At 54.5% G+C, this 19753-nt stretch overlaps 1 protein-coding gene across 1 annotated transcript; it reads right to left on the bottom strand.

Moving 5' to 3' along the window:
• Positions 1–40: 40 nt before the first annotated feature.
• Positions 41–18542, bottom strand: TUFM (Tu translation elongation factor, mitochondrial). Its single transcript, XM_030548151.1, has 11 exons — positions 18494–18542; positions 10168–10214; positions 9345–9507; positions 8805–8971; positions 7768–7872; positions 2434–2598; positions 2219–2351; positions 2003–2107; positions 1742–1893; positions 1543–1662; positions 41–1388 (listed from the first exon to the last, which is right to left on the bottom strand). Exons 1-11 carry the CDS (start codon positions 18540–18542, stop codon positions 1218–1220), a joined length of 1377 nt encoding a protein of 458 aa, XP_030404011.1. The 3' UTR covers positions 41–1217.
• Positions 18543–19753: the final 1211 nt, after the last annotated feature.

The raw sequence follows: 19753 nt of genomic DNA on the forward strand, positions 1-19753 counted from the left end.
TCCCCTCCCCTAGTAACACGAACACAGGAGCAGACCAGACTGATGAACACCGACTTTTTATTACATAAAAATATTTAAAAAGTGGAAAAAAAATAAAATAAAATTTTAAACTAACTCCATGGTGGGTGTTGGGGTGAGTCTCTGGGGGCTTGTGAGGGAGGAGAATAGTGTAAGGGAGGGTTGGAGTCCTGGCTTCTGTTCCTGTCTATCTGCCCCTTCTTTTCTGCTGGGGGTGGGCCCGGGTGAGAGGAAGGGGCTTCCCCAGTGGGGGCTGTACACTAGGCAGAGCCTGGCACTTGCTGCTAAAGATCCCTGCCTGTAATGGAGTGACTAAAACTAGTGTAGGGAAACCAGAAAGAAGCCTGTTAAGGGGGAGTGAGATCTGCAGCTGCTGCCCTGTGTTCCTACCCCTCAGGGGGCAAGGAGGTGTCACTTAGGGGCTAGGCCCCTGCTGCTACTGGAAGGGGTGAAGGAGCCTGCTGCTCTGCACCAAATAGGGCCCTGCTCTTTACTCTGGGGGGAGGCGGTTCCACCCCTTCCCCTCGCTACCCTGACTTCAGGCAGGGTAATGTCTCTATTTCCCCTTCTGCCAACATTCTCCTTCAGCTTCATCAGCCCCCAGCGGTGCTCCCTGGGAGCTAATCCACCCCCTTCTCCCCCTGCTTTGCTAGGCAAGCCCCCAAAGCTGGGTGCTGACCCAGTGCCCTGGACAAGAGCTGGGACCTGCCTGAGAGCAGCCCTCTGTAAGGAATGCTGCCTGGTCCCTACAGGGCTACTATCACTGTCACAGCTCAACTCATTGTGGGGACGTGAGCCCCTGGCACCAGCTGCTCCCATGCGAGGAACCCCCTTCATCCAACAGTCACCTCCAGCACCCCCCAAGAAGCAGGAAGGACCCAGCCATGATTCGCACCTTTATTAACAAAAGAAACCAAACAGCAGGAAGCTGTATAAGCCCCTTCTAGCCCCCTACTGGAGGGGCTCTGGGCAGGAGAGCCACCACAGAAGGGCAGTTCAATTTCTGATGCCCCATGGCCGAGCAGTTCATACAACAGGCAGTTTGCACCCCGCTCTGGCTGACCATGATGCCGCCGGGGGCAGCAGCGATAAACAAGTTCTTAGGGCACCCCCCCAGCACCACAGAGGGGGACACCAGACAGAACTAGCACTGCCCCCAGTTTGCGGACACAGGCCTGGGGGCAGAGCCGGCCCAGCCTTTAAGCCCCCCACTTGTCATTGTCTGGCCCCATCTCCAACGTTTTGGTGACCACACCGGTGCCAATGGTGCGGTTGCCATCGCGCAGGGTGAAGCGCTGACCTTCTTCCAGCACCATGGGCTGCCGCAGGGTGAGGGTCAGGGCTGTGTCCTCGCCGGGCATCACCATCTCCTGCAGGGGGGAAGAGTGGGAGCAGGTCAGAGCGGGGGGCACAGGCTGGCCGCCAGCCACCACTGACTGGGCTGGGGAAGTTTGGGTAAGCTGGTTCCTGTCCCCGTGGTGAGCCCACAGCCAGTGCTGGGGGCAAGGCAGGGGGGCTCTGTACCTTTCCAGGGGGCAGGATGGTCCGACAGGCCATGTCCCAGGTAAGGGAGAACATTACAGGCATGTAGTTAGAGACGAAAGGCTTGTGCCGCCCGCCCTCCTCCTTGCTGAGGATGTACACCTGGGGGGGCAGAGGAGAGACTGTTACAGCCCAGCAGCCCACCTTCCCCCCCGCTCTGCCACCCCAGCACAGGCCCCACCTGGGCCTCGATCTTCTGATGGGGCTTGATGGAGCCGGGCTTGCACATCACCATGCCACGCCGCACGTCCTCCCGCTTCAGCCCCCGCACCAGCGCCCCAAGGTTGTCTCCGGCCTCAGCCCGCTCCAGGTTCTGGTGAAACATCTCGATGCCTGCAGGGGAGGGATGGGGTAAGCCTGGGTTCCCCAGCCTTGGCAGGGGCCATTTCCCCCACCTCTGGGAGGGGAGAGCAGGTGAGGGGTTGTTAGCTGTGCCCCCTACCTGTCACCACGGAGCGCAGGTTGCGGTTGTGCCCCACAAACTCGCACTCCTCCCCCTTCCTGACGATGCCACGCTCCAGTGTCCCTGTCACCACTGTCCCACGCCCTGCAAGGGCAGAGGAGTCAGTGCCATGGGACCTGGGAGGGGATGAGTCCCTGAAAAGGCACAGGGCTCAGCATAGGGACTGGGCCGGGGGGGGGGGGCAGCAGGCATTACCTGGGATGGAGTAGATTGACTCGATGGGCAGCAGGAATGGCTTGTCTAGCTCCCGCACGGGCAGTGGGATGTGTGTATCGACCGCGTCCAGCAGCTTCAGGATGGAGTTCAGTCCCAGTTCGGGGCTGCGGTGCTGGGGGAAGGGAGGGTATTAGCATGGGCAGTGGCCGGGTGAGGCGCTGCCGGGAGGGTGTGGAGGAGAAGGGGGCACTCACTTCCAGGGCGCAGAGGGCAGAACCCACAATGACAGGCGTCTTCTCCCCATCGTAGCCAAACTCAGAGAGCAGCTCCCGGATCTCCAGCTCCACCAGCTCCAGCATCTCCTGGTCTTCTACTGCGTCCGCCTTGTTGATGTACACCACGATGTGCCGCACCCCGATCTGAGGGGGCCACAGGGTGAGGGGCAGCCCAACCAGCCCCAGCCCAGTCCTTGGGGAGGGGATCCCCTGGCTCACAGCCCAGGCTCAAGGCTTCTGGCAAAGATGCCCCATGACACACTGTACCCCCACAACAGCACCCTGACACCCGCATATTCACCACTGGGATAGGATTATGACTTGTTCGGTGCAAGGTCTGCCTTGTGAGGTACATAAGAACGGCCCTACTGGGTCATACCAAAGGTCCATTTAGCCCAGTATCCAGTCTACCAACAGTGGCCTATACCAGGTGCCCCAGAGGGAATGAACAGAACAGGGACTCACCAAGTGATCCACCCCGTCGCCCATTCCCAGCTTCTAGCAAACAATCTATGGCCACCATCCCTGCCCATCCTGGCTAATAGCCATTGATGGACCTATCCTCCATGAATGTATCTAGTTCTTTTTTGAACCCTGTTATGGACTTGGCCTTCATAACATCCTCTGGCAAGGAGTTGTGTGTGAAGAAATACTTCTTTTTATTTGTTTTAAGCCTGCTGCCTATTAATGTCATTGGGTGACCCCTAGTTCTTGTGTTATAAGAAGCAGTAAACAACACTTCCTCATCTACTTTCTCAACACCAGTTATGATTTTATAGACCTCAATCATATCTCCCCTTAGCCATCTCTTTTCCAAGCTGAAAAGTCCCAGTCTTATTAATCTCTTGTCATACAGAAGCTGTTCCATACCCCTAATCATTTTTGTTGCCCTTTTCTAACCTTTTCCAATTCCAATAGATCTTTTTTGAGATGGGGCAACCACATCTGCACGCAGTATTCAAGATGTGGGTGTACTGTGGATTTATATAGAGGCAACATGATATTTTCTGTCCTATTATCTCTCCCTTTCTTAATTATTCCCAGCATTCTGTTTGCTTTTTTGGCTGCCACTGCACATTGAGTGGATGTTTTCAGAGAACTATCCACAGTGACTCCGAGATCTCCTTGCGTGATAACAGCTAATTTAGACCCCATCATTTTATATGTATAATTGGGATTACATTTTCCAATGTGCATTACTTTGCATTTATCAACATGGAATTTCATCTGCCATTTTGTTGCCCAGTCACCCAGTTTTGTGAGATCCTTTTGTAGCTCTTCACAGTCTGCATGGGACTTAACTATCTTTAGTAATTTGTATCATCTGCAAATGTTGCCACCTCACTGTTTACCCCTTTTTCCAGATCATTTATGAATATGCTGAATAGGACTGATCCCAGTACAGACCTCTGGGGGACACCACCATTTACCTCGCTCCAGTCTGAAAACTGACCCTTTATTCCTACCCTTTGTTTCTTGTCTTTTAACCAGTTACCGATCCATGAGAGAACTTTCCCTCCTATCCTGTGGCAGCTTACTCTGTGTAAGAGCCTTTGGTGAGGGACCTTGTCAAAGAATTTTTGAAAATCTAAGTACATTATATCCCAGGGGTCGGCAACCTTTCAGAAGTGCTGTGCCGAATCTTCACTCTGATTTAAGGTTTCGCATCCCAGTAATACATTTTAACGTTTTTAGAAGGTCTGTTTCTATACGTCTGTAATATAGAACTAAACTATCGTATGTAAAGTAAATAAAGGTTTTAAAATGTTTAAGAAGCTTCATTTAAAATTAAACTAAAATGCAGAGCCCCCTTGGACTGGTGGCCAGTACCGGGGCCATGTGAGTGCCACTGAAAATCAGCTCGCATGCCGCCTTCGGCATGCGTGCCATAGGTTGCCTACCCCTGCTATATCCACTGGATCCCCTTAGTCCACATGCTTGTTGACCCCCTCAAAGAATTCTAGTAGATTGGTGAGGCATGATTTCCCTTTACTAAAACCATGTTGACTCTTTTCTCAACAAATTATGTTCGTTTATATGTCTGACAATATTATTCTTTATTATAGTTTCAACCAGTTTGCCCGGTACTGAAGTCAGGCTTATCGGCCTGTAATTGCCGGGATCACCTCTGGACCCTTTTTAAAACTTGGCGTCACATTCGCTCTCCTCCAGTCGTCTGGTACTAGGGTGACCAGATGTCCCGATTTTATAAGGACAGTCCTGATATTTGGAGCTTTTTTTATATGGTCTCCTATTACCCCCCACCCCGTCCCGATTTTTCACACGTGCTGTCTGGTCACCCTATCTGGTACAAAATCTGATTTAAATGAGAGGTTACAGACCACAGTGAGTAGTTCTGCAAATTTCACATTTGAGTTCCTTCAGAACTCCAGGGTGAATCCCATCTGGTCCTGGTGACTTATTGCTGTTTAATTGATCAATTTGTTCCAAAAGCTCCTCTAATGACACCTCAATTATAGACAGTTCCTCAGATCGGTCACCTAAAAAGAATGGCTCAGGTGTGGGAATCCCCCTCACAGCCTCAGCCGTGAAGAGCGATGCAAAGAATTCATTTAGTTTTTCCACAATGGCCTTATCATCCTAGAGTGCTCCTTTAGCATCTCGATCGTCCAGTGGCCCCACTGATTGTTTGGCAGGCTTCCTGCTTCTGATGTACATTAAAAAAAAAAAGCTATTACTTTTTGCATCTTTGGCTAACTATTCCTCATATTCTTTTTTGGCCTTCCTAACTGTATTTTTACACTTCCTTTGCCAGTGCTCCTTTCTAGTTTCCTCACTAGGATTTAGCTTCCATTTTTTAGGTTCTCTTACTATGTTTTTTAATTTGGGATATACATTTAAGTTGAGCCTCTATTATGGTGTCTTTAAAAAGTTTCCATGCAGCTTGCAGAGATCTTACTTTTGGCATTGTACCCTTTAATTTCTGTTTAACTAAATCCACATTTTTGTGCAGTTCCCCTTTCTGAAATTAAATGCTAGTGTTGGGCTGCTGTAGTGTTTTCTCTGCTACAGGGATGTTAAATTTAATTATATTATGGTCACTATTACCGAGCGGTCCAGCTACATTCACCTCTTGGACCTGATCCTGTGCTTCACTTAAGACTAAATCAAGAATTGCTTCTCCTCTGGTGGGTTCCAGGACCAGCTGCTCCAAGAAGCAGTCATTTAAGATATCAAGAAACTTTATCTCTGCATCCCGTCCTGAGGTGACATGTACCCAGTCAATATGGGGATAACTGAAATACCCCATTATTAGTATTGAGTTTTTTTATTTTAATAGCCCCTGTAATGTCCCTGAGCATTTCACAGTCACTATCATCATCCTGGGCAGGTGGTCATGATATATTCTTATTATTAGAGCACGGAATTTCTATCCATAGAGATTCTATGATACAGTTTGATTCATTTAGATTTTTACCTCATTTGATTCTACGCTTTCTTTCACATATAGTGCCACTCCCCCACCAGCACGACCTGTTCTGTCCTTCCAATACATTTTGTACCCTGGTATTACTGTCTCCCATTGATTATCCTCATTCCACCAGGTTTCTGTGATGCCTGTGATATCAATATCCTCATTTAATACAAGGCACTCTAGTTCACCCAGCTTATTATTTAGACTCCTAGCATTGCTATATAAGCACTTTAAAAACTTGTCTCCTTTTAGCTGTCTGCCGTTACACAATGTAACTGAATGGGACTCTTTTTTATTTGACTGTTTCTGATCAGACCCTGCTTGTATTTTATCATTTTCCATCCTCTTGTCCTCACTAGGACATAGAGATTCTCTATTAATAGATCCTCCCCTAAGGGATGTCTGAACCATGTTCTCCTCTGCACCTGTCGGCTTTCCCCCAGCCCTTAGTTTAAAAACATTTAAAAGGTCGTAGAGCAGTTAAGTTCCAGCAATCTGGTTCCATTTTGGTTTAGAACTTTAGATGGAGCCCATCCTTCCTGTATAGGCTCCCCCTTTCCCAAAAATTTCCCCAGTTCCTAATAAATCTAAACCACTCCTCTTTACACCATCGTCTCATCCATGCACTGAGACTCTGCAGTTCTGCCTGCCTACCTGGCCCTGCGCGTGGAACCGGGAGGTATCATGTTAAAAGTCTTGAGCTGTTGAACATTAATATCCTGTTGGATTGTAGGTGCCGTCATTGGATGGGAAGTTATGAAGTTTTGCTGTGTGTGTGTTAGTGAAATATGTTGTGAGGTTGGGAGACACCCACAACCAGCCTTTTAGGTACAACAGTGGAAGGGCCAGACAGTGCTGACGGCCCATTAAAAGGAATCCACACTCCTAGGGACTGTGTACAATGGAGACCTCTCAGAGAGAGCAGGTACACAATGGAGGCTGCTTGGCTCAATCAGAGCAAAGGCTCTTTCCAGCCAACTGGAAGAAGCTATAAAAGGGGGAAGTGACATCCTCACCCCCCACAACTCAACACCTGGAAACCCGGCTGGGGGACACTGAACTGGGAAGGGGGTCTCAGGCTGGAAAGGAGAATCCCAGCCTGTGTATTAAGAAACTCTACCATTTCCCAGGGTGAGAGATGGCCTGATTCAAATCCTATCTAGTTAAATAAATACCTGGAGATATACCCATCTCACAGAACTGGAAGGGACCTTGAAAGGTCATTGAGTCCAGCCCCCTGCCTTCACTAGGACCAAGTACTGATTTTGCCCCAGATCCCTAAGTGACCCCCTCAAGGATTGAACTTACAACCCTGGGTTCAGCAGGCCAATGCTCAAACCACTGAGCTAACCCTAAGAGAACTCAGACTGCAAATGTGTTTTATATCTTAGGTAACCAACTTTGAGCTGAACACCTATTACTTATAATCACTTACAATCCATCTGTCTGTTGCTACTACATCTGTTTGGTATTTTACCTACAACAGCGCCTTTTGGCTGAAGTGCTCGGGCAATCTGCTCAAGGGGCAAGGCTTGGTGCACACCCACTTTCCTTTGTAGAAGTGGAAGACTGGGTAATAAACTTACACCAGTCAGGCTTCTCACCAGGGCAGGACAGTCCAGGTCTGGGGTCCCAGGTTATGGAGCTGGGGGGGACTGGCTGGAACCTCTCTAACATTGATTCATGAGTGGCTAGGAGAAGCCTTCATGTAACTGCAGCTGGGTACGTCCCTGCCTGTGGATGGCTGTGTGTGTGCAGGACCTGGAGGGGTTTGCAGCTCGTCCCAGCATCACAGTGAGGGAGAGAGCCTAGGCTGGTAAGCTCAGTGGTACCCCAATTCCAGGTTGCACCCTGGGGAACCCATCACCTCCCCTTACCTGTTTGGCCAGCAGCAAGTGCTCTCGGGTCTGTGGCATCTGCCCATCTGTTGCTGCCACCACGAGGATGCAGCCGTCTAAGGGAGCGGTGCCAGTGATCATGTTCTGGAAGAGAGAGATGGCGGTGCTCAGATGCCAAGGCCAGCACAGCCTGGGGCGGGAACAGAACTAGGGAGCGGGAATGTGTTATTGTTGCACCGAGCTTGGCGGTGAACTTGTTGGGGTGACACACACAGACCCTAGGGGAGGAAGAGTGAAACCACCCACAGAACAGCCGATCCCCGCCCACGCCCTGCTCCTCCGCTGCCCTTCGCTGCTCCCCACCCACTGATCCTCCAGGGCCGGGAGGAGGGGAAGGGAGGGGTCTCGGGGCTGGGAGAAGGAACGGTGGTGGGGGTGGCGGTGTCTCAGGGGCTGGGTGCAGGAACTGAGGGTGTGTGTGGGGACAAAGGAAGGGATTGGGGGGGGGTCTATCTTTGGGAATAGAAGGATGGAGGGTGGTGAGTGTGGGGACAGAGGGATGGACAAAGGGAGGGGCACAGAGGGGACAAAAGAGTACATTTGGGAACAGAAGGAGGAGCAGGCTAGCAGGGGTGAGTCTGGGGGTACAGAGGTGCAGAGAGGCAGGCAGATGCTGTGTGTGAGGACAGAAGAAGGGACAGGCTAGAGGGGGTGAGTTTGGGGATAAAGGGAGCAGGTCTGGGGGTACGGAGGAGCAGCAAGGCAGGCAGAGGGCTGTGTGTGGGGGGACACACGGAGGGGCAGGTTAGAGGCGGTGAGTTTTGGGGTACAGAGAGGCAGGCAGAGGGCTGTGGTGTTAGGGATAGAAGCAGGAACCGGAGGGTGTGGGCAAGGACAGCGGGGCACTTGGAGGTGCACATGTGAGAATGGAGGAAGAGATTGAGGGGGCCCATTCGGGGACTGGAAGGCAAGGGGGGCTTGGCCCTTTCAGACAGCAGAATTCTGGGAAATGTGGGTACCATGACAACTCACCCACAGGCTGAAAGGGGCAAGCCCCTCCTCCCGCCTGCCCTCACCTTGACGTAGTCGGCGTGGCCGGGGCAGTCGGTGTGGGCGTAGTGCCGGTTGGCGGTGGCATACTCCACATGGGAGGCGTTGATGGTGATGCCACGAGCCTTCTCCTCTGGCGCGTTGTCAATCTCCTCGTACTTCTTGAACTTGGCACCTCCAGCCTCAGCTAGGACTTGGGGGAGGGGGGAAAACAGGGGCAGAAAAAGGGGGTGAGTAACCAGCTGAGGAGGAGAGGCAGGCTGGGAGCCAGGACTCCTGGGTTCAATTCCCAGCTCTGCCAGTGACCTTCTCTATGACACTGGACCAGACCTTTCTCCATGTGGCTCCTGTTTCCACTCTCACCCCTTTAGCCGAGGAGCTCTTGGGGGCAGGGGTTGTTCCCATTGGGAATGTGCAGCACCCGGCACCAGGACTCCTGGTCAGGGGTTGTGGGCAGCACCTGGGCTCAGCAGGGGCCTCTGGCGGCAACCATGAATCAATCAATGGGGCCGGGGCCCAGGGAACCCCAGGACACGCAACCCTCTGCTCCAGGCCCCCCCACTCACTTTTGGTGATGGCAGCTGTCAGCGTGGTCTTGCCGTGGTCCACGTGCCCGATGGTGCCCACGTTGACATGGGGCTTGTCCCGCACGTAGGTTTTCTTGGCCTCGACAGCAAAGCTGCGCAGCAGGAGGGGGCAGAGGCGGGAGGCTGGGCTGGGCGGGGATAACTAGGGGCATAGGGAGCCTTGGCATGAGTATATCCCCCACGACCTCCCCCCACAGCTCCCCCATCAACCCCACCCATGACAACTCCCCACATCCCCATCCCTCCACCGACCCTACCTGGGCTCCATCTCCCAACCCAACGCATCCCCACTTGCCCCCCAACCCAGGTGCCACCCCCCAACCTTGTTCCCCACATCCCCATTCCCCCTGCCAGCTCCATCCCCCCTACCCCTCCCCACAGGGCTCCACCCCCCACATACCCACGGACCTCACCTGGACTCCACCCCCTTCCCCCCTGTCCATCCACGACATGCACCACAGCTCCCATAGCCACCCCCAACCCACCAGGGTTCTCCAAGCCCCCTCCACACACACAGAGGTGGGTTCCCCACAGTCCACTTTCCCAACCTCCACCTCATTTACGACTCCCCATCACAGCCCCCACAGCCCATCCTATGGCCCCCTACCCACATCCCCCCCAACTCCCTAACAACTCCAACCCACCCAACATAGCTCCCCCACTGCCCCTAACACCCCTCCTCACCCCCAGTTCCCCCCTTCTGTGGCCAAGGCCCCAAACACCCCAGTGCACTGGGGGAGTGTGTGTGTGCATGGTCACGGCAGTCACCCCCACAGCCCATCCCAGCCAAGTGGCTCCTTACCGTCCCCAAGACGCCCAGCAGGTAGCTGGAGAGGCAGCCCCGGAGGCCTGTAAGAGGTACAGGGAAAAGCTGTGATCACCCTGTCGCGCTGTTCAGTCACCATCCCCGCACCCATCTCCCTTCAGCTTGGAGGCTCCCCCACAACCTGTCTGGTCATCAGGAGTCCCTGGTGCTTTTTGACTTGAACCTGGATCGGAAGCTCTTTGGGGCAGGGACGTCTCTATTGTGTTTGCGCAGCACCCTGCTCACGAAGCCGAGTGGCCCTGGGCTGGACTCCTGGGTTCACTCCCCAGCTCTGGCGTTGAACAAGCCCCATCTCCTTTCTATACTTCACTTTCCCTCTACCTAGCCTACACATTCTTTGGGATAGGCAGTCCTCAGCACACCAGGGGCCCGCTCTCCGCTGAGATCTAGCAGCACCAGCACAGACAGCTAGTCATTATCCTCACAGTACAAAACCACCTGGAGAAAGTGGAGAGTTGGACTGAAATGAACAAGATGAAATTCAGGAAAGACAAGCCAGTGCGCAGCTACAAACCAGAGACTTGCTGGCTGGCAGTGGCACTGCTGGTCAGGGTCTGTGGTTAGACACTGAATGAGTCAGTGATGTGCCCAGGTGTGAAAAGGCAGATCTCAGTCTGGGGCGTATTAACAGGTGTGTTGCATGTAAGACACAGGAGGTAGTTGTCGCCCTCAGCAATGGTGAGACCTCAGCTGGAGTACTGGGTGCAATTCAAGGTGCCAGAGTTTAGAAGAGATGGGACAAACTGGAGAGTCCACGGAAGAGCAACAAAACTGATCAAAGGTTTAGAAAATCTGACCTGTGAAAAAAGGTTAAAAACCTGGGCCTGTTTAGTGTAGAGAAGAGAAGACGGAGGGGGGACTCTTCAGCTTGATTATGGGCTGTTATAGAGGATAAGAACATAAGAGTGGCCAGAATGGGTCAGACCAGAGTTCCATCTACACCAGTGGCCTGTCTTCCGACAGTGGCCAATGCCAGGTGCCCCAGAGGGAGTGAACAGAACAGGTAATCATCAAGTGACCCATCCTTTGTCACCTATTCCCAGCTTCTGGCAAAGAGAGGCTAGGGATGCCACTAATGGACCTATCCTCCATGAACTTATCTAGTTCTTTTATGAATCATGTTACAGCCTTGGACTTCACAACATCCTCTGGTGAAGAGTTCCACAGGTTGACTGTGTGATGTATGAAAAAAATACTTCCTTTTGTTTGGTTTAAACCTGCTGCCTATTAATTTCATTTGGTGACCCCTAGTTCTTGTGTTTTGAGAAGGGGTAAATAACACTTCCTTGTCTACTTTCTCCAAACCAGTCATGATTTTATAGACCTCTATCCTAATCCCACCTTAGACGTCTCTTTTCCAAGCTAAAGTCAGTCTTATTAATCTCTCCTCATACGGCAGCCGTTCCATAGCCCTAATAATTTTTGTTGACCATTTCTGTACCTTCTCCAATTCTAATATATCTTTTTTGAGATGGGGTGACCACATCTGCGCGCAGTATTCAAGATATGCGTGTACCATGGATCAGAGGCAATATAATATTTTCTGTCCTATTATCTATCCCTTTCTTAATGTTTTCTGTTTGCTTTTTTGAGTGCGGTTTCACATAGAGTGGATGTTTTCAGAGAACTATCCACTATGATTCCAAGATCTCTCTCACAAGTGAAAACAGCTAATTTAGACCACATCGTTTTATATGTATAATTGGGATTACATTTTCCAATGTGCATTATTTTGCATTTATCAACATTAAATTTTATCTGCTATTTTGTTGCCCAGTCATCCAGTTTTGAGGGATCCTTTTGTAGCTCTTCATAGTCTGCCTGAGACTTAACTATCTTGAGTAGTTTTGTATCATCTGCAAATGTTGCGACTTCTGTGTTTACCCCTTTTTCCAGATCATTTATGAATATGTTGTATAGGACTGGGCCCAGTACAGACCCCTGGGGCACACCATTTATTCCTACCCTTTGTTTCCTATCTTTTAACCAGTTACTGATCCATGAGAGAACCTTCTCTCGTACCCCATGACAGCTTACTTTGCTTAAGCGCCTTTGGTGAGGGGCCTTGTCAATGGCTTTCTGAAAATCTAAAATACACTATATCCACTGGATCCCCCTTGTCCACGTGCTTGTTGACACCCTCAAAGAATTCTAGTAGATTGGTGAGGCATGATTTCCCCTTACAAAAACCACATTGACTCTTCCCTAACAAATTACGTTCATCTATGTGTCTGACAATTTTGTTCTTTACTATAGTTTCAACCAGTTTGTCCAGTACTGAAGCCCGGCTTACCGGCCAGTGATTGCTGGGATCATCTCTGGAACCCTTTTAAAAAATTGGTGTCACCTTAGCTATCCTCCAGTCATTTGGTACAGAAGCTGATTTAAATGATAGGTTACAAACTACAGTTAGTAGTTCTGCAATTTCATATTTGAGTTTCTTCAGAACTCTTGGGTGAATGCCGTCTGGTCCTGGTGACTTATTACTGTTTAGTTTATCAGTTTGTTCCAAAAACCTCCTCTAAAGGCACCTCAATCTGTGACAGTTTCTCAGATTTGTCACCTAAAAAGAATGGCTCAGGTTTGGGAATCTCCCTCACATCCTTAACTGTGAAGACCAACACAAAGAATTCATTTAGTTTCTCCGTAACGGCCTTATCATTCTCGAGTGCTCCTTTAGCACCTCCATCATCCAGTGTCCACACTCACTGGTTGTTTAGCAGGCTTCCTGCTTCTGATGTAATTAAAAGAAAATTTTGCTATAACTTTTTGAATCTTTGGCTAACTGTTCTTCAGATTGTTTTTTGCCCTTCCTAATGATAAGTTTAACACTTACTTTGCCAGAGTTCATGCTCCTTTCTATTTTCCTCACTAGGATTTAACTTCCACTTTTTAAAGGTGCCTTTTTGTCTCTCACTGCTTCTTTTTACTTCCTTATTTAGACATGGTGGCACTTTTTTGGTTCTCTTACTATGTTTTTCAATTTGGGGTATATGTGATGAACTGGGAATGTTCTTAATGTTTTCTCTGAATACTGTGGGGGGGGGGGTCTCAGTTCCTGGCCGACCCTCTGTCCCCTGGCAACTAATGGCCAGGCCCTTCCCCCCTGCAAGGTGATAGCTAAAGGTGTGGGAGACAGAGAGGTCAGGTGACCTCCTGGCCCAGGAAAGGAACTCAGCAGAGAAGGAGGAGGGGCTAGAGGGGGTTTCAGTCTGGAGCTGGCTGAGGATGGGAAGTGAGGGCAGACATGGGGGTCTGCCTCGCTGGGCCCCAGAATGGAACGGCTGAGGGGTCCGGGTCTCTGTACCTACAAGCTCTGTTTCAGACCGTGATCCTGTCATCGAATAAAACTCTGTTTTACTGGCTGGCTAAGAGTCACATCTGACTGCGAAGTGGGGGTGCAGGACCCTGTGGCTTCCCCAGAACCCCACCTGGGTGGACTCGCTGGGGGAAGCGCATGGAGGGGCAGAGAATGCTGAATGCTCCAAGGAGAGATCCAGGAGGTGAAACCGTATGAGCTTCTTGCCCTAAAGACAGTCTGCTCCGAGGGAAAGGAGGCTCCCCAAAGTCCTGACTGGCTTGGTGGGGAGCAGTTCCAGAGCATCACCCGGGGACTCCATGACAGTATACATTTAAGTTGAGCCTCTATTATGGTGTCTTTAAAAAGTTCCCATGCAGTTTGCAGGGATTTCACTTTTGGCACTGTACCTTTTAATTTCTGTTTAACTAAATCCTCACTTTTGTGTTGTCTCCCTTTTTTAAATTAAATGCTACAGTGTTGGGCTGCTGTGGTGTTTTCCCCGCCACAGGGACATTAAATTTAATTATATTATAGTCACTATTACCAGGTGAACCAAACTGTACCATGGAATCTCTATGGATAGAAATTCCATGCTCTAATAATAAAAATATAGCAGTAGGGATATATCACCGACCACCTGACCAGGATGGTCATAGTGACTGTGAAATGCTCAGGGAGATCAGAGAGGCTATTAAAATAAAAATCCTCAATAATAACAGGGGATTTCAGCTATCGCCATATTGACTGGGTACATATCACCTCACAAAGAGATGCAGAGATGAAGTTTCTTGACACCTTAAATGGCTGCATGCTGCACTCCCTGCTCACCATACAATCCCTCCTGGCCTGATCCAGAGTCATCCCTTCTCTCTCAGGATCCCAGCTCTCTACTTAGCCCCCCTTCCACCATCATTGAGTCCTCAAACGCCCCACCACCACACCACCCCCTCCACAGCCACCTGCTCTCCACTGCTCACCTCCTACCTCCAGATCCTCCCTGTCCCCCACAACCTCTCCCTCGACCCCTGCTCCTCCCCAAAATCTCCATCCATCACATAACCTGCCGCTATATTCTCCCCCGCCAAGCCTTCTCTCCCCTCCCAGGATCCCTTCTCCCTCACTCCCAGAACATCCAATTACCCAATGGTAATTAACGACTGGGACAATTCATCAAGGGTTCATCAAAACAGATCAGCTTTAAGATTATTGTGGGGCAGGCCCCTGGCCTGTGCCACGGGGTCAGACGAAAATATCACATGGCCTTTCCAGCCCTAAACATTGTGAAAGCCAGACCTTCCCCCACCTCCCAGAGAGCCCCCCACCTCCTTCCCGCTCCCCAACCTAACCCCCACCTCCCAGAGAGCCCCCCACCTCCTTCCCGCTCCCCAACCTAACCCCCACCTCCCAGAGACCCCCCCACCTCCTTCCCGCTCCCCAACCTAACCCCCACCTCCCAGAGACCCCCAACCTCCTTCCCGCTCCCCCAACCTAACCCCCACCTCCCAGAGACCCCCCACCTCCTTCCCGCTCCCCCAACCTAACCCCCACCTCCCAGAGACCCCCAACCTCCTTCCCCCTCCCCAACCTAACCCCCACCTCCCAGAGACCCCCAACCTCCTTCCCCCTCCCCAACCTAACCCCCACCTCCCAGAGACCCCCAACCTCCTTCCAGCTCCCCAACCTAACCCCCACCTCCCAGAGACCCCCCCACCTCCTTCCCGCTCCCCAACCTAACCCCCACCTCCCAGAGACCCCCAACCTCCTTCCCGCTCCCCAACCTAACCCCCACCTCCCAGAGACCCCCCACCTCCTTCCCGCTCCCCAACCTAACCCCCACCTCCCAGAGAGCCCCCAACCTCCTACCCCCTCCCCAACCTAACCCCCACCTCCCAGAGACCCCCAACCTCCTTCCCCCTCCCAACCTAACCCCCACCTCCCAGAGACCCCCAACCTCCTTCCCGCTCCCCAACCTAACCCCCACCTCCCAGAGACCCCCAACCTCCTTCCCCCTCCCCAACCTAACCCCCACCTCCCAGAGACCCCCAACCTCCTTCCCCCTCCCCAACCTAACCCCCACCTCCCAGAGACCCCCAACCTCCTTCCCCCTCCCCAACCTAACCCCCACCTCCCAGAGAGCCCCCAACCTCCTTCCCCCTCCCCAACCTAACCCCCACCTCCCAGAGAGCCCCCAACCTCCTTCCCCCTCCCCAACCTAACCCCCACCTCCCAGAGAGCCCCAACCTCCTTCCCCCTCCCCAACCTAACCCCCACCTCCCAGAGAGCCCCCACCTCCTTCCCGCTCCCCAACCTAACCCCCACCTCCCAGAGAGCCCCCACCTCCTTCCCCCTCCCCCAACCTAACCCCCACCTCCCAGAGAGCCCCCACCTCCTTCCCGCTCCCCCAACCTAACCCCCACCTCCCAGAGACCCCCCCACCTCCTTCCCGCTCCCCCAACCTAACCCCCACCTCCCAGAGACCCCCCCACCTCCTTCCCGCTCCCCAACCTAACCCCCACCTCCGAGACCCCCCCACCTCCTTCCCGCTCCCCCAACCTAACCCCCACCTCCCAGAGCCCCCCCACCTCCTTCCCGCTCCCCCAACCTAACCCCCACCTCCCAGAGACCCCCCCACCTCCTTCCCGCTCCCCCAACCTAACCCCCACCTCCCAGAGACCCCCCCACCTCCTACCCCCTCCCCAACCTAACCCCCACCTCCCAGAGACCCCCCCACCTCCTACCCCCTCCCCAACCTAACCCCCACCTCCCAGAGACCCCCAACCTCCTTCCCCCTCCCCAACCTAACCCCCACCTCCCAGAGACCCCCAACCTCCTTCCCCCTCCCAACCTAACCCCCACCTCCCAGAGACCCCCCACCTCCTTCCCCCTCCCCAACCTAACCCCCACCTCCCAGAGACCCCCAACGTCCTCCCCCTCCCCAACCTAACCCCCACCTCCCAGAGACCCCCCAACCTCCTTCCAGCTCCCCCAACCTAACCCCCACCTCCCAGAGACCCCCCAACCTCCTTCCAGCTCCCCAACCTAACCCCCACCTCCCAGAGACCCCCCACCTCCTTCCCGCTCCCCCAACCTAACCCCCACCTCCCAGAGACCCCCCCACCTCCTACCCCCCTCCCCAACCTAACCCCCACCTCCCAGAGACCCCCCCACCTCCTACCCCCTCCCCAACCTAACCCCCACCTCCCAGAGACCCCCCAACCTCCTTCCCCCTCCCCAACCTAACCCCCACCTCCCAGAGCCCCCCACCTCCTTCCCCCTCCCAACCTAACCCCCACCTCCCAGAGACCCCCCACCTCCTTCCCCCTCCCCAACCTAACCCCCACCTCCCAGAGACCCCCAACGTCCTTCCCCCTCCCCAACCTAACCCCCACCTCCCAGAGACCCCCAACCTCCTTCCAGCTCCCCCAACCTAACCCCCACCTCCCAGAGACCCCCCAACCTCCTTCCAGCTCCCCAACCTAACCCCCACCTCCCAGAGACCCCCCACCTCCTTCCCGCTCCCCAACCTAACCCCCACCTCCCAGAGACCCCCCACCTCCTTCCCCCTCCCCAACCTAACCCCCACCTCCCAGAGACCCCCCAACCTCCTACCCCCTCCCCCAACCTAACCCCCACCTCCCAGAGACCCCCCAACCTCCTACCCCCTCCCCAACCTAACCCCCACCTCCCAGAGACCCCCAACCTCCTTCCCCCTCCCCAACCTAACCCCCACCTCCCAGAGACCCCCAACCTCCTTCCCCCTCCCAACCTAACCCCCACCTCCCAGAGACCCCCCACCTCCTTCCCCCTCCCCAACCTAACCCCCACCTCCCAGAGACCCCCAACGTCCTTCCCCCTCCCCAACCTAACCCCCACCTCCCAGAGACCCCCCAACCTCCTTCCAGCTCCCCAACCTAACCCCCACCTCCCAGAGACCCCCAACCTCCTTCCCCCTCCCCAACCTAACCCCCACCTCCCAGAGACCCCCCAACCTCCTTCCAGCTCCCCAACCTAACCCCCACCTCCCAGAGACCCCCCACCTCCTTCCCGCTCCCCAACCTAACCCCCACCTCCCAGAGACCCCCAACCTCCTTCCCCTCCCCAACCTAACCCCCACCTCCCAGAGACCCCCCACCTCCTTCCCGCTCCCCAACCTAACCCCCACCTCCCAGAGAGCCCCCACCTCCTACCCCCTCCCCAACCTAACCCCCACCTCCCAGAGACCCCCAACCTCCTTCCCGCTCCCCAACCTAACCCCCACCTCCCAGAGACCCCCAACCTCCTTCCCGCTCCCCAACCTAACCCCCACCTCCCAGAGACCCCCCACCTCCTTCCCCCTCCCCAACCTAACCCCCACCTCCCAGAGAGCCCCCAACCTCCTTCCCCCTCCCCAACCTAACCCCCACCTCCCAGAGAGCCCCCAACCTCCTTCCCCCTCCCCAACCTAACCCCCACCTCCCAGAGAGCCCCAACCTCCTTCCCCCTCCCCAACCTAACCCCCACCTCCCAGAGAGCCCCCAACCTCCTTCCCCCTCCCCAACCTAACCCCCACCTCCCAGAGAGCCCCAACCTCCTTCCCGCTCCCCCAACCTAACCCCCACCTCCCAGAGAGCCCCCACCTCCTTCCCGCTCCCCCAACCTAACCCCCACCTCCCAGAGAGCCCCCACCTCCTTCCCGCTCCCCCAACCTAACCCCCACCTCCCAGAGAGCCCCCACCTCCTTCCCGCTCCCCCAACCTAACCCCCACCTCCCAGAGACCCCCCACCTCCTTCCCGCTCCCCCAACCTAACCCCCACCTCCCAGAGACCCCCCACCTCCTTCCCGCTCCCCAACCTAACCCCCACCTCCGAGACCCCCCCACCTCCTTCCCCCTCCCCAACCTAACCCCCACCTCCCAGAGACCCCCCCACCTCCTTCCCGCTCCCCAACCTAACCCCCACCTCCCAGAGACCCCCCAACCTCCCGTTACCTCCCCCAGGTCTTCCTGGTCCCCTGTTACTGACCAGCAGCTCCGCTCCGTCCCCCACAGACCAGCATCGCGTGCGCCGCCATCTTTCAACCTGGCCGGAAGTGACGTGCAAGAGCCAATGAATGAAGCGGGAAACAGCCGTTTCCGCCAGCTAATCGCGAGCTCAGCGGAAATGTGTCGCGGCCGCTCTAGCACCTCGTAAGGACTCTATGGTGTACCGGGAGCCGCTCTATCTACGACCAGCGGAAGATGCTATTGTACTGGAGGCGCGTCTCTAGCCCCGGGCTCAGGGAGACTCTATGGCGCTACTGGAGCCGCTCTATCCTCCGCCAGGCGTCACTCGGCACAGGAGCTGGGACTCTATGGCGCTCTGCCCACTGACGGTCTTGCCGAGCCTCGCCAGCCAGTTGGAGACTCTATGGTTGCGGGGCTGTGACCCCCCAGCAGGGCTCGGGCAGAGCCGCTCTCGCTCCCTGCGGGGACTCTATGGCAAAGGGAGACGCTTCCCCTCCAGACTCGATGGAAAGGGGCAATTCTACCCCACCCCAGCTTAGACTCTGTGGCCCTGGAGGACTGAGGGCTGCTCAGCTTGGGGGCGGGGTCCCAGGTGCTGGGAGACCCTGGGCCTGAACCCACGCGTTTCCCTCCGCCCGGGGCTGGGGGGTCTGGCCCCAGCAGGGACCCACGGCGCCAGCGCCTGTCGGGCTGACAACTCCTGCCAGCCCAGGGACAGGGACGGGCGCCTGGTGTGATTCACTCTGACCCCCAGAAGCAGCAGCAGAGAGTCCAGGGGCACCTTATAGACTAACAGACGTTTTGGAGCATGAGCTTTCCTGGGTGAATACGTTGTGAATATTGCATCCGAGGAAGTGGGTATGCACCCAGGAAAGCTCAGGCTCCAAAACATCTGTTAGTCTATAAGGTGCCACAGGATTCTTTGCTGCTTTTACAGATCCAGACTATCACGGCTACCCCTCTGATACTATGACCCCCAGAGAGAGATATCTGTGTGTGTGTGTTTCACCCCAGAACTGGGGGCTGGTGTCACCTGATGCAGCCCCCACAACAACCAGCGAGATTGAGGCTGGGGCTGTCCCTGGCTGAGCTGGGACGCTCGCTCGTGGGGCAGGCTTGCTCAGACAGTAGGAACCAAACACAGCATGAAGCGGAGCAGCACTGTGCAAAGCTTCCCCTGCTCAGGGCATGAGTGTGTATCTTGAAGCCCTGGCTGCAGGAGGATCTCAGCTCTCATTTAATACCCAGCACCTGGTTCCAGCTGAGGTAGCAGGGGAGA

The sequence above is a fragment of the Gopherus evgoodei genome, unplaced genomic scaffold (genome assembly GCF_007399415.2).
Source record: "Gopherus evgoodei ecotype Sinaloan lineage unplaced genomic scaffold, rGopEvg1_v1.p scaffold_87_arrow_ctg1, whole genome shotgun sequence".
In the NCBI taxonomy this organism is placed as follows: Eukaryota; Metazoa; Chordata; order Testudines; family Testudinidae; genus Gopherus; species Gopherus evgoodei.

Coding starts and splice junctions, on each gene's coding strand:
- TUFM (XM_030548151.1), bottom strand. CDS start 18,542: ATGGCGGCGCACGCGATGCTGGTCTGTGGGGGACGGAGCGGAGCTGCT. Junction 2,599..7,767: donor ACTTGCTGCTGGCCAAACAG/GTAAGGGGAGGT, acceptor TGGCCCCCTCAG/ATCGGGGTGCGGCACATCGT. Junction 2,108..2,218: donor GTCAATCTACTCCATCCCAG/GTAATGCCTGCT, acceptor CTGCCCTTGCAG/GGCGTGGGACAGTGGTGACA.